The sequence below is a fragment of the Choristoneura fumiferana genome, chromosome 3 (assembly GCF_025370935.1).
Source record: "Choristoneura fumiferana chromosome 3, NRCan_CFum_1, whole genome shotgun sequence".
NCBI classification, from domain to species: Eukaryota; Metazoa; Arthropoda; class Insecta; order Lepidoptera; family Tortricidae; genus Choristoneura; species Choristoneura fumiferana.
Window position 1 is genome coordinate 21,331,828 of NC_133474.1, and position 14,394 is coordinate 21,346,221.

The 14,394-nt window shown below is 38.0% G+C and overlaps 1 protein-coding gene across 1 annotated transcript; it reads right to left on the reverse strand.

The window, feature by feature from the left end:
• Positions 1–6: 6 nt before the first annotated feature.
• On the reverse strand, positions 7–14,118 carry LOC141426133 (uncharacterized). Its single transcript, XM_074084994.1, has 7 exons — positions 14,041–14,118; positions 10,317–10,439; positions 7,290–7,430; positions 6,847–7,038; positions 3,007–3,191; positions 2,939–2,960; positions 7–1,469 (listed from the first exon to the last, which is right to left on the reverse strand). Exons 1-7 carry the CDS (start codon positions 14,084–14,086, stop codon positions 1,234–1,236), a joined length of 945 nt encoding a protein of 314 aa, XP_073941095.1. The 5' UTR covers positions 14,087–14,118; the 3' UTR covers positions 7–1,233.
• Positions 14,119–14,394: the final 276 nt, after the last annotated feature.

The window sequence follows — 14,394 nt, forward strand, 5'->3', positions numbered from 1 at the left end:
ATAAAATACGAGTTATAAAATACAAGTTAAAAAATATGAGTCCTAATAACTAATATTATAAGTGCATTTTATTACTTTTTGTTGCAAAACGAGTCTAAAAATTCAATTTATTAGTTGTAACTTGTATTTATTACTACGTACCAAAGGACCACGGTAGTTTTGAATTACCTACAAGGTTAAGGCCTAATCGACGAAAAATTTTTATATTATGAATTGATCCAACGATGACGATGATCAATATCTAATAACCCGTCACCAAAAGTTATAAAACGACAGGATCAACTTTAGGAAAAACATTTTTTTTTTTAACTTTTTTAAAGAAATTTGAACAATTTGATGAAATATTTTGTTGTTACTTACCTACTACTAAACTAATGTACACTTTAATAAATTATCAGAATCATCAATATTCTGATTATTTCTGATCTGCATACGTGGTATCCGTATTATTTTGATTATCGGGTGTAGTTTCTGGAATAAACACAGCTAGTGTTAATTGATCAAAATTACCTACTTCCCAAACCATTTCCGCAGTAAGAAATTTCGTAAAAAGTTTTACGTTGACGTTACTGTTCCCGCCAAGATTAATATTTTTCATTGCAAATTCCAAAGATGCCCAAATTGCTAACTAGTAACTTGTATTATTTTCTAAAATTATTAGTCTAATTATGCAATAGGTCCCAGAGTCCCAGATAAGAAATATACCGTTTATATCAAATGAATATGTCGCTAAAGTCGAACTTTCAAGTTGACAGACACGTCTATTGGCATTATTGTTTTATGACGTGCAAACGATTTTCAACTTTAGGGTGGTAGACCACAAATTTCACTTATGGTACATTGTAATTAAATCTTTGGGTTTTTATCACAATTCCAATCCTAAACAAAAGCGTGTTACATCGTGACGGCAAGAGAAATAAAGGTGTACCTAATATGCTAAATGTTTTTTATTATCCTAATAAAATGTAACAGGCTTTTATTTAAGTATAATAATTGGGTCTGCAGAAAGGAAAATGACACAAATTGGTTGGTTTGCCGCTCCACAGGTTATCCTATGATTCCATAATTATTTTTAATTTATAATTAATTTTGCGAGTTTAAGTAATTTAAATAAAAAAAAACTAACACAAATTATCGAATTGCTGAAAATGTAACGGACAGATGTGACAGGCAAAGAAATAAACTTGATTTTTTTAAACTTACGCCAAATCAGAGAACAATTCTTCTAAGAGATCATCTAACTCTTGTGACGCGTTTGCCTCTTCTGACTTTAATAACTCTGTGTTGATGACCATCTAATATTTCTTTCCCTAAGGGGGTAATCTCGCAGATAAAAACTGTTTTAATGTCGCAAGAGAAATCGTTCAGCCGTCCATTACGGTGCATGGTGCCGCAGAACTCATTGCCCAAGTAATTGTTCGGTTCATTGACACTCCACGTTTCAAATCCGGCTTCTGCGAACGTTTCACCTGGAAACAAAAGTCTTTAGCTAAAGTTTACAAGGTCTCAAAATGAATCTGGAATATCTCAGCAGATGGTTAAATAATTACAAATAATTTATTTAAGCGGGCGTCAATTTGCGGAAGTCCATATTATTAAATTAAAACAATTACTTGGGTCACCAGCGACCTTATAATAGCTACGGGGGGTTATGGGTTTGTGTGCTTTGTGTGTGTTCTTACAGCATGAAGCTGGAGGAACTGCATGAACACACATTTCATGCATAAACGTAGCTATCAAGGTCGCGGGCGAGCAAAGTAATTGTTTAAGTTAAAAAAAAATAAAAATCTCTAATTGTTCATCTTCACAGCTGGCATCTCAACATTCTGTTTTTTGCCAGCTAGGCTGACAATGTATATGTCGCAGGGAAATGGCCAAATCAGAAATTTGACCAAATCTCTAAGGTATATGATCTAATCACGCAGGATGTTAAAACGGGAATTCATTTTATCATTTCTCCAGAAAAAGATCAGTCATTTGATCAAAAATCCTAAAAATGCTTAGTGAAATGACAATATCTGATAAAAAGGCAACTCCTATTTTCAATTCACTAGATTTATTTAGCAATTTAATAAAATCCTTTTTAAGCGTCAGTGAGTTGACGAAACTTTATCATTTCACTAGACTAGATATGATATGCTAAAAAATAAAAATCTCAATAAAAAAATACCTAACGAAGGGCGAGAGCGCAACCTCACTCGCCACCACGACCACTACCGTCGCGGATCGAGTGAGTGAAGCGAGCGAGATCGATGTAGTCGGAGCGGATGCGCCTCAGTCAGATTAGGTTGAAGGGCAAGGGCGGCGACTGAACGCGCCCTCGCTCTTCGTTAGGGTTTTTTTATTGTCATTTTTATCATATTACTAAACGTGTCTAGTGAAATGACTTCTCGACTCGTTAGTCGACGTTGCGAGTTCATTTCGTTAACTCAGTTTCGTTAAATCACTAAAACTAATCTAGTGAAATGAAAAAACGAGTTGCCCTTTTTATCTGATTTTGTCATTTCACTAAACAGGTGTAGGTCTTGATCCAATGACTGATTTTTTATAGGGAAATCATAAAAATGAATTCACCATTTTAACATCCTGCGTGATTTGATCATATGCCTTAGAGATTTGGTAAAATTTCTGATTTGGCCATTTCTCTGCAACATACATATTATTACTAGCTTTTGCCCGCGGCTCCGCCCGCGTAGTATTCGGTTATCGCGCGCTGTTCCCTCGGGAACTGTGCATTTTTCCGGGATAAAAGTAGCTTATGTCACTCTCGGGCCCATAAACTATCTCTATGCCAAAAATCACGTCGATCCGTCGCTCCGTTACGGCGTGAAAGACGGACAAACATACAAACACACTTTCGCATTTATAATATTAGTATGGATTAAAGTTTAACAAAAAATATGAATATACTAGGAGTACCACGTTAAAAAAAAATCACCAAAAATTGTTCGCCAATCTCCCTGCTTTGTCCAATCCCAGAAGCCAATGAAAACCATATCACGGATTGTTTTGAATGTTTTTTTCCCGGGGATATTTAGCGAAAAGTTTCTTGAGGACTCGCGCCTCCGTGTCGCTGTTGATGACGGCGAGATGCGCTTGCTCAGCGCGGCAGGTCAAGGCGGCGCGGTGCCAGTTGTGCTGGGCCGTGTGGAACTTGTAGCAGCTGCCTGTTCGCGGGTCCAGTTGATAGTCTATGAACAAAAATCATGTTTAGAATAGAATAGAATAGAAGACATTTATTCACATTCACAAAGACACACAAATACAACCAAACTAAAAAACAACAACAGCAAACACATAACAAAAAAAAAGAAATACAAAAATTAAATTATGATTTGTGTGTCCTCGCAAAAGTGAAATGGCCGCTGACTCAGCATTATGCTGAGGCGTTAACGCCTGCAGCGCTGATATTCTGTCAGAACCGTCTGTGACTCGCGGAATGATACACAAATATACTCCACATAAATAAAATTAAGACATATAAATATATTTTATTGTAAGTAAACAAGAAATAAAAAAAACTACAATAAACATTATAAGTAAAAAAACAAGGACAAATAAGTTTGTTCAAAAACATCAGGCTGGCGTACTCAAAGTGCTGGTTTAGTGAAGGGATTTTTGGAGCGTCAATAAGTATTCCTTCAGCTTGCGCTTGAAGGTGTACCCACTAGACGCCCCTTGGATAGGAGGAGGAATATCATTCCAGCACTTGGACGCCGCGAACTTAAAACTCCGCGGAATGCCGCGGTCCGATGTTTAGGCACAAGAGCCATTGCACTCCTGCGCTCACTCCTCGACCAAACTATTTTGTTGTGGAGGTATAATGGGGTCCTATAGCGTCTCACACCGAACAGCAGAGTGGCGAGGTGCATGCGCCTGCGTGCAGGCATGTTCAGCAGTTAGCGGCGTTCAAATACGGAGTGATGTGGGAGCGGGGAGGGACACGGAACAAAAACGAGCGCATGCGTTCTGCACTCGCTGTAAAAGTCTCTTAGAACGGCCAACAATGCAGCCGTCATAAACAACATCACAATAGTTTAATCTGGACAATATAAGCGATTCACAAGGTCAACACGCAAATTGACACTAAGGTAATCGCGTATATTGTACAGAACTTTGAGGCGGTAGAAGCAGTTACTCACAACTTTTACAATGTGGTTTTCAAAGCTCAGCTTGCCATCATAAGGAGGCCAAGGTGTTAGCTTCTACCACCCGTTCTATTGGTTTACCCATGACGGCAACATCCCCGACCGTCAGAGCATCATTAGTATTACGAATTTGATGTCTCGAGCCAAAAACAATGTACTTCGACTTGACAGGATTGAGAACTAAACAGTTCCTCTCCCGACCACGCCGAAACACGATCGAGATCTGCGTTTATGCGTTCACGGCGATGGATGTTTCCGATGGCGTGCAGGAGACGTACAATTGCAGATCGTCCGCGTAAAGATGGTATCCACTGCTCTTTATACTGTATACAATATCAGAACTGTACAACATAAAGTACAATGTTTATTTACAGCGGCTACGGTGATACATCATTATTTCCAGTCTGTTGCTGCAAGTGTTGCGGCAAGCCCCTTCTCAGAATGAAAGGGATAAAAGTCCGAGGCAAGCAGGCTCATTATGGATTAGAAACTTCACAAAATCATCGTTAACTGACGTTATCTCCGAAAAAGCAAGGTTTGAGCTACTAATAGGCCTTATAAATAGGCTCTGCTTGGGGTTTCTCTACAGGATCGAATGAACAATGAGGAGATACGTTGAAGAACGAGGGTCACCGAAACGGTCCAGCGAATTAGCTCGTTGAAGTGGCAATAGACAAGCACGGAGAACAGATTGCCGTTGCGGCCTAAAAGTTCTCAAATAGCGATTGTGAATCGGCAACGCAGCGTAGGACGACCACCAACGAGATGGATGGATTAAGTCGGACCTGGTTTAAGCCGCGGGTTCACGGCGGATGCAGGCCGTTTCCAACTCAAGTAACTGAAAAACTAATGGGTAGGCCATGTCCGATAGTGGACGTCCTACGGCTGATATATTGATGATAATGATGACACCCTTTTTATTTTAAGAGAGCACCTGAGCCCAGAAGTAGCATACCTATTATAGGCTGGAGAATATTAAGCTATAGGTAACACATGAAGACAGTCAGACAGCCGAGGATATAGAGGCCTTGTTTATTTGTCACAAAAAAATTACAGCTCTACTTTACAGTGTAATCCAATGCGCTGTAAAATTTAAACTATCCAAAAAACACAAAAAAAAACGAAGATTGTTTTTTTGAATCTTTTTGTATTTTTTATTTCAATTCCAAATTTTTACTTTTACGGTCATCCCGTAAAACCTAAATTAAAAACCGTAAATTGAAAATACAAACTGAACCGTTGACCAGCAGTGGTGTAGCGGTATAGCACGCGGTACGGAATACCGAGGACCTGGGTTCGATTCCCAGTGCTGGTCTTATTTTTCTGGTTTTTTGTGCATCTATATTTCAGTTTGTATTTACAAAAAAAACGTACAAAAATAAAACAAAGTAATTAGCTATTCTTATTGAACGTTGTCTTCGTCGCTACCCTAAAACGACAGAACACCACACCCTCCAGCCAGAAGTCGGAGCGCAGGAACTTCTGCTTGTGCTTGGCGGGGACTTGAAGTCTAAATGAGCTGAAATTGTTAGCCCTTTGAGACTCGAGCGGGAGGATGGACAGCTCTAGCTGGGCTCCCTGTAACCGGCGCTGTACCGCTTCGCGGACGTGCTCGAACACCTTCTCCGGCGTCGTCTACTTGTCCAACCGAGACAGGTAGATCTCCACCATCGGTACTGCAGCTTGGATATAGGACGACGCTGCAGGAACGGTCCTACGCTGATTGCGATTGCGCTTTAGACGGCGTTTCCGATTCACCACCGGAGTGAAGTCATCATCATGCGCAATAATTCTAAGTAAGTGATGATTACCTTAAGTATTATTCTTAAGATTACTTTAGAATAGATAGGTTATCTCATTCTTACGATTGTTCTTTTTTGTGAATAAAACAAAATTTTATTAAAAATCTTAATATAAAGAAGAGGCTTTAAGAAAAGTTATCCTTTTTTTTTATTCGACTGGATGGCAAACGGGCATGTGGGTCTCCTGATGGTAAGAGGTCACCACCGCTCATAAACATCTGCAACACCAGGGGTATTGCCAACCTTGAGGCCTAAGATGCGATACCTCAAGTGCCAGTAATTTCACCGGCTGTCTTACTCTTCACGCCGAAACACAACAGTGCAAGCACTGCTGCTTCACGGCAGGATTAGCGAGCAAGATGGTGGTAGCAATCCGGGCGGACCTTGCACAAGATCCTACCTGCAGTACCTGCAGTTACCTGCAGTAAGTTTGGTAAGCTGCCTTAAGTTTATTAATGGAAATAAATATGTTGATTTTTTCTTCTCCTCCAAGAGATTGTGTTTGATTAATTCACGCTCACTTTAACCCTAGCTTTGAACATCTGTAAAGTGTTCCATGATGGTGAAAAAGTAAAATTGCTAAATTAAACGAACTTGCCTTAAGTGAAGTTCAATATCAATTTTGCGATCTTCACCATCATGGAACAACCCACCCTATCCCTTTTTATGTTTCTTCCCCTAAGTCTTAGGGTTGTTCATGATGCTTAAGACTAAAGTGAATACAGGACGGCGACACCTGTCACTGGAGATGCTGACTATTCGAGTTACTTTTTTAACTACTTTATAATAAGGTATGTTGCGAATCTTGGCGCGACATTGCGATGGTGAAGATCGTAAAATTGAAATAGAACTTCACTTAAGGTAAGTTCATTTAATTGAGCAATTAGTCAGCTTACCGCTATCCCAAGTGTCGCACTTTGTCTTAGACATCTTTGCGCTCTTTTTGAAGCAGAAGTATCCAAACACGCGCGAGCAATTCACGTCAGCCAGTTCACCAGCTCCGTTCATTACCAGACATTCTTCGCTGTTCTCACAGTTATTTGGTTCCCCGGCAGCCCATTTCAGAGAGATGTTTGAAAGAGGTAATCCTGTAATCCGACATTGACATTGGGTACACTAGGTAAGGTACAGTATAAAGAACAAGGTACAAGGTACAAAGTACAAGGTACAAAATGGGCTTTTGAAAAATGATGGGCAGTACCCCTTACACTTGAAAACACGTTTCATTCTGCTAAAAACGGTGTTAGCTTGGAGTCTTTCCTATTTCAGAACACAGCTATCTATGAGAAAAAAAACGTGAAATTTTTTGCATGTGGCGCACAATTGAAAAATGTTTTACCATCAATAGTCATGTAGTCATCTTTGGCTATATTCGCATTTATGCCGGTGTACACGATATTCAGATTCTGGCCATTTTCGCCCATCATTTTCATCATGGCTGCGGCTAAGGGATTAGATTGAGGAGATGCTAGGGTACCACCTGTAATTGCAAAGTAATGAACACGTTTAACATCAAATATACACTGATGTTATTGTTTTTATTATTTTACAATATCAAATAATTGTTGTTAATCACGTGAGATCAAATCATTAAGTAGCTAGGGTACAAAGCCGCTAAAGATCAGGATGGTTGGCAACGCCCCTACAGGTCGAGCAAATAAGGGAAAATCAGTCAGGCATTCCAATATTTAAATAGCAAGTGTTGCAATTAGACAGAGGTGCCCGAAAATAAGATATCCCAAATACTGATCATCATTATTACTATTGTCAGGCTTTCGTCGGATACGCCTGCATTCGTCGGACACCTGCAACTTCCACCAAGTTATATTCGCGCTGCATCTTCCAGTACGTGGTCCTCACTCAAGAACATATCCCGAATGGCCATAAGTTCTTCGAGTACCTAAATACTTTTCACAACACTGCTCGAAAATGTGGCCATAAATAACCTAAATCCAGTACACAAAATTGCTTACACAGGGTGTCCCGTAAGTTACTACGACAAACTTAAATGGGAGATAGGTATGCAGGTCATCTACCAAATATAAAAAATGACCTCAATGAAAGTCTGTTTTCGAGAAATATAGATTGTTCTGATTTTTAAAAAAGTGCGCCCGCACTGAGATTTCAATTTGCGATATTCGGAACTAATTATTTTTTGCGTTTATTTTTATTAAAAAATATTTTGAATAGTTGTGGTATATGATGAAAAAAAATCATTAAAAAAAACTATTGCAGCTTTTTTTTTAATTTAAGTTTGTGCCTCTTCTGAAATTGGGTCAAGATTTGATCTATCACCAGTTTAATTCATCAATGTCTATAACAGTGAAAAAAAAAATACATTTATAGTGTTTAGTTTAATAGCTTAAGAGAAGTTTCCCTGCCGGCCGCGCGGCCGCGTTAGGTATTCGCGGTATTCGTTTGGGATATTGCTGTCTTTATCGCTCGTGACATAAGCGCTCGCAGTCGTCCCCTCCCCATGCCTTCCGCAACGACGTCCGTAATTTATATCGAGATAGCTATAGGCTTTTCAAAATTTGGGCGGTTGAATTTTGGGTTTCGTTATCCTCATATACGAAAAGAATAGCACAGAAATCAATGATATTTTACAATCAAGATGTTCATTATATTTTCTATGCCTGTGGTTTTTTCGATTTTTGTAAAAATGCTAAATAAAAACTATTTCTATCAAAAGTTTTACTAAACATAATATGTCGCTTTTATCATTTATTTGAAAAGAGTTTCTTAAAGTCTGTAATCTTGTGCAAAGTTGACATCTTTTTTTTGTCGACTTTTGAGCTCCTGTAATTCTGATATTACTCATTTATATGAAAATCTGAAAAACCACAGGCATAGATAATTACGTCTAGACCATACTTACAAAATTTAATCTATTTCTGTTGCCTAGTTTTCAAATGAGACCGGGACTACGTTTGTATGGAGAATGGAACGAAGAGACTTCTCTTAAAACATGTCCAAAATGATAAATATCTTATCAACAAAAAGGCATTGACAGGAAAAAAATTGCCTTCAAAGCATAAGTACACTTTAACTTCACACTTCGCGACGTCGAAGTTCCCAAGACGATCCCATAGAGCTTATGGGAACGGAAGCAATACCATGCCCTCGGTACCGCTCTGCTTTCAGAGCATGACATGAGTGCGTGTGAGCTAACTTTGGGGGCGGCAGACGTGAACTTGCCTTCAAAATCCAAAAGCTTAATGGTTACTTGACCTGAAATGTATATTTCAGAACTAAATTATTGTTATTATTATTTTAAAATTTATGACGGTGGAAGCATTCTACACTTCCACTGAACGTAGATATATAGTTTACTCGTAGATATAGTTAGTGTTTAGTATTGTAACTAAGGGACCCCAGACATCCCTGTATTTATTATTATTATTATTTTTTGTATTTTTTTTCTTTAATTGTATAATATAGTTTTTAAGTATTTTATTTGTAATTATATTACTTATTATGAAAAAATGACTTTCTGCCAAGTTTCTTGCGGCGCATTCTTCTTGGCAATGATGGTCTTTCCGAAAGCGCTGGTAGTTTAAAAAAATGACGTGTAAAAGTGCCCATTGCGGCCTATTTACTGAATAAATCATTTGAATTTTGAATTATGAATTTTAAATCGTCGAGTGACAAGCAAAAGTCACTAAGTACCAAATACCTACTTACAACAAAGCTCGTATCACATTACGAAATTACTAACTCGAGATACAACTTTTTGAAGAGTAGTGACAGAATTTTTGTGTTTTGCTTGCCATCCGGCGAAATCGCTTCAAGTCAGTACTACTACCCTGTATAAGTTGAGGTGCGAACTGGACCAGAATGCACTCTGGTTTAATTCAGCGCCTATGCAAAAATGAATTCTACTAATATTATAAATGCGAAAGTTTGTATGGATGGATGTTTGGATGTCCGTTACTCTTTCCCAGATAAATACATACTTACTAGTTAATACATATTAAACGTCCAAGAACCGAGAACAAACATTCGTATTATTCATACAAATATCTGCCCCGGCCGGGCATCGAACCCGGGACCTCAAGCTTCGTAGTCAGGTTCTCTAACGACTTGGCTATCCGGTCATCCGGTCGTTTTCATTTTTAACACATAATATCTGCTGGCACCGGGGATCCGAACCCAGGACCTCACGCTTAGTTAGACTTTCTAACCACTTGGTTATCAAATCTTTTGGCTGTACACAACTGAGCTTAGTTATCAACTTTGGGGCTCCGAAATTCGTAGGCTACGGCAAGGTAAGGTAAGGTACGGTAAGGTATGGTAAGATAGCAAGGTAAGGTGAGTTACGGTAAGGTACGTCAAGGTAAAGTAAGGTATGGTAAGGTAAACTTACCTTCGAGTTGGCACCGGAGTCGAGCATTGGCCCATGTCGATGGCACGGTGTACAGGCGCAGCCATCCATCCACGTCTGGTATGTACTCGTACCCATATCTGGTCTCCGCTAAGCATAGCTGACCTGCATACAACATTAAACAATAATCCAAATTCTATTTCTTCTTCCAAGTGCCACTCCTTTACTGAAGGTTGGCAGCCAGCTCCTTATTTTTTTCTTATCAAGCGCCAATGTGGACTTAGTTAATCCAAATTAGTTTATTACAATATTATTAACCGATGAAAAAAAACGGAGGGGTTCTTTTTAGGGTTTCGTAGCCAAAATGGCGAAAACGGAACCCATAGTTTCGCCATGTCTGTCTGTCTGTCCGTCCGCACCCGCGGCTTTGCTCAGGGACTATCAATGCCAGAAAGCTGTAATTTTGTACGAATATGTACGAGTATGTAAACTATGCCGACAAAATGGTACAATAAAAAAATCAAAAAGTTTTTTTTTAGAGTACCTCCCGTAGGCGTTAAGTGGGGGTGATTTTTTTTCTCATGCAAACTTGTAGTGTGGGATATCGTTGGATAGTTCTTTTGAAATCATTAGGGGGATGCTAAAACGATTTTTTGATTTAGTGATTTATATGCAAAATATTCAACTTTAAAGTCCAAATTTTCATTAAATCGAGCGTCCCCCCCCCCCCATCTAAAGTTAGGAACGGCGTAATTAATTAACAAATATATTTATTCACTCGTCTGTAAATCAATGTATGTTAAAATAACTTATCTTTTTATAAGTATATAGAAATATTGTTAAAAGTATTTTTTTTCCAAAAAACCGAACCAACCCTCTTTTGAACACGAAAGAAACATGCGTTGTCACTAAACTAGAGGAAATATACAGTACTTACTTTTTACAACTTGCGAAAGCTATAATATAACAACTTACTACTTTCTTACACAACTACTTACTTCTTACTTACTTTAAGATACTTTGTACAAGTATCTTAAAGTTTGTCAGTTGTATTTTGTTAATTTTCTTTGTACAATAAAGAGTTTACATACATACATACATACATATAATTCGTATATGAAAACTAGCCAAGTCCGACCTTATGCTTCAATAATATTATTATCCTAAGTTATAAGAAGAAATTATATTTTAAGTTGTTATAAAATATTTTATATTGTTATAAATCAATTTCAGGACTGACCATGGAACTTGGCACCCATTTCTCACTTCTTTTGTCGTTAAATTCAACAATTAAGGCATAATAATATTGAACTTTGCTCTCATTTCACATTTATATTTTGATGGGATAATCATTACTTTTTGTACAAAAATAATTTAATTTAAAAATTATAATAAAATGATAAAAATTTCCACTCGAGAACCTTTCGGCCCTAGCGACCATCTGTTCTCTGTGCTATATGGCGTGCCCATTGACACTTCAATGAGCTAATTCGCTTGGCTATGTCGGTGACCCTTGTTCTTCTCCGTATCTCTTCATTTCTGATTCGATCCCGTAGAGAAGCTTCAAGCATATTATAGCTCTGCCGCGCACGCGCGACCACGGTTCGGCAGCGTAAGACGTCCACCAACGAAATGGACGGATGACCTGTCGTGGGTTGACGGTGGATGCAAGCCGCTTTCAACCGAGGCAACTGGAGGTCTATGGTCCCGGGAGGCCTATGTCCAACAGTGGACGTTCGACGGCTGATATGATGACGATAATGATGATAAAAATTTACTAGTTTCTGATTTATTCCTTTGTATTCGTCCAACTACCTTTCGGGATGCAAAATTTGAACTTTCTAGGTCATCTGGAACTGGGTTGTAATTTTGATCTATAGGTGAGTCAGTGATAAAAATGACGATTTTTGGATGTTAATATCTAAACAACCGTTTGAGGTGTGTTTATGCAATTTGGAGCACATACTAAACATACTAAATGAGCCAAATTTGACATGTTTATGTGAAATAGTTTTTGTGTAATGAGGGGGTCAAAAGTGGCTCCAAATGGTTCGGGTAAAATTACACACGGTGCTGCTCGCCAGTTCTGTTAGCTTGAACTTGGCTTGACAGGCTACCGCGTGTCTAGACCTTATTTATTACGATTTGAACACCTGATTTAATCTAATGAAATAATCTAGTCAAATAAGAAATTAAAATACAAATTCATGAACTAAGTATGTTTTTCTTAATTGGCAGTATGCCATAGATAGATAGTCATTGAAAGAAATAAAACCTACTGAAGTATAAGACAATCTCTTTGTTGGCCATTAAGGGCAGTAAGAAAGAGATTGCTAACGGGAGTCTAATAGAAGCCCGACGCGGAAGGCGGAGGGCTTTTAATGGCTCGAGTTTGTAATCCCCTTACTGCCCGTACACACAATGATTTTTTTCACATTGCAAGGAAAAAAAAAGCAAAAATTAAATTTGTTTTGTTTCTAAACACTTCATAGCTCGGCAAAAAATTGTTACCCGATTGTCACCTTATTTGAGTCGTCTACCATAGATAATGCTAAGAACTGTGTTTAGTTTAGAATTCGAATGGTTATACGGCCAGATTCTGCCAACATATTACAAAAATATTTACTAAAATTATTCCAAAAAAATTGATATACTTAGGTTAATTAAAAAAAATTGAACCGACTACAAAAAACCATGAAAATAATTTTTTACCAGTCTGAAGTCGGTCGGTGCCTCAACACGAGCCAGCAGGAGTGGACTATAGTCATCTACCTCAATTACGCACTTTATATTGGGCTTCAATCAGTCCTGCTGGCTCGTGCTGAGGCACCGACCGACTTCAGACTGGTATAGAAAATTATTTTCATGGTTTTTTGTAGTCGGTTCAATTTTTTGTTATAAATTTTTTTTTCACGCTTTTTGGTGTAAATAATATAAGATACAATAGTTTAATATCAACTGCTCGTCACCTTTTACGAACGATTGCTTTTTCCGATCTCCGGTTCATTATTGAGGAATCCTGGTGCTTCGGATCACCACCCGTTTTACCATATGCATTACGAGGAGCATAAATTGCTTAGCAACTGTGTCAAAGTAATTAAAATTCAACCCGTGAAATACTTGTTATTGAGTAGTAACTCCGATGGTCAACTGTGGTCTTCATCATCAGTTTCACTTCACCAAATGATGATTTTCAATAGCAATATATAATAGTGGGACGTATATAGGCAGGGATGATGATGATGAGTATTTTAAATATATCCAAATTACTATAGGTGTCCCTACAATATTTGAAGAGTTCCCTCGATTTCCTTAAGATCCGATCATCAGATCCTAATTTTGCTGCTTATGGGACCTAATTGAAAGCATTCCTAGACGAACTAATAAAAAAAAAACAAATCGGTTCATAAATGACGGAGTTCTGAGGTAACAAACATTAAAAAAAAATACAACCGAATTGATAACCTCCTCCTTTTTTTTGAAGTCGGTTAAAAATAGAAAAATAACGAAGTTTCATGAAGCGTAGATAAGTTTTGTGGCGTAAAATTGGGTTACCGCTAAGTTTTAAAGATATAAATAAAACGTTGGCCGACTTGAAACCTCCTTAGACTGAAATTTAAAAACTAAAATCCCTGCTAAACTCCCTGGGGAGGAAAAACTATTCGTAAATCCATAATTCCCGTAAGAATAATTTAGGCCATTGTAATATACAGGCATGGAATAACACCGTTGACGAGGAAGTGTGATGAAAAAATAAATTACTCACCCGAAAATAAATAAACAAAAGTAAAAATTAAACTAGTCGCCAGCATATTTATGAACTTGTGAACGTTCTACAGATGCACAAGCACAATTTATACAAACAATTTGGCACGCATTTTTTATTATCATATCTCGGGTTTTTACGGGGTTTTCGGTGCGGGAATGTTTCATCAAGATTAGAGATAAACAGATAGGTTAGTCTCACAAAAAAACATATTATGCCTAATGAACAACTATCTCTCTGCAAATTATATACTGTGTACCATCAGCTAAATATGTGGTCTACCACCGTAAAGTTGATAATCGTTTGCATGTCATAAAACAATAATGCCAATGGACGTGTCTGTCAACTTGAAAG

Excerpts from the sequence above, each read along its gene's own strand:
- LOC141426133 (XM_074084994.1), bottom strand. The coding sequence starts at position 14,086 with ATGCTGGCGACTAGTTTAATTTTTACTTTTGTTTATTTATTTTCGG. Across the intron at positions 10,440-14,040 it reads TTTTGTTTATTTATTTTCGG|GTCAGCTATGCTTAGCGGAG; the intron begins GTGAGTAATTTA and ends TGTTGTATGCAG. Across the intron at positions 1,470-2,938 it reads AGATTGGCGAACAATTTTTG|GTGAAACGTTCGCAGAAGCC; the intron begins GTGATTTTTTTT and ends TTTTGTTTCCAG.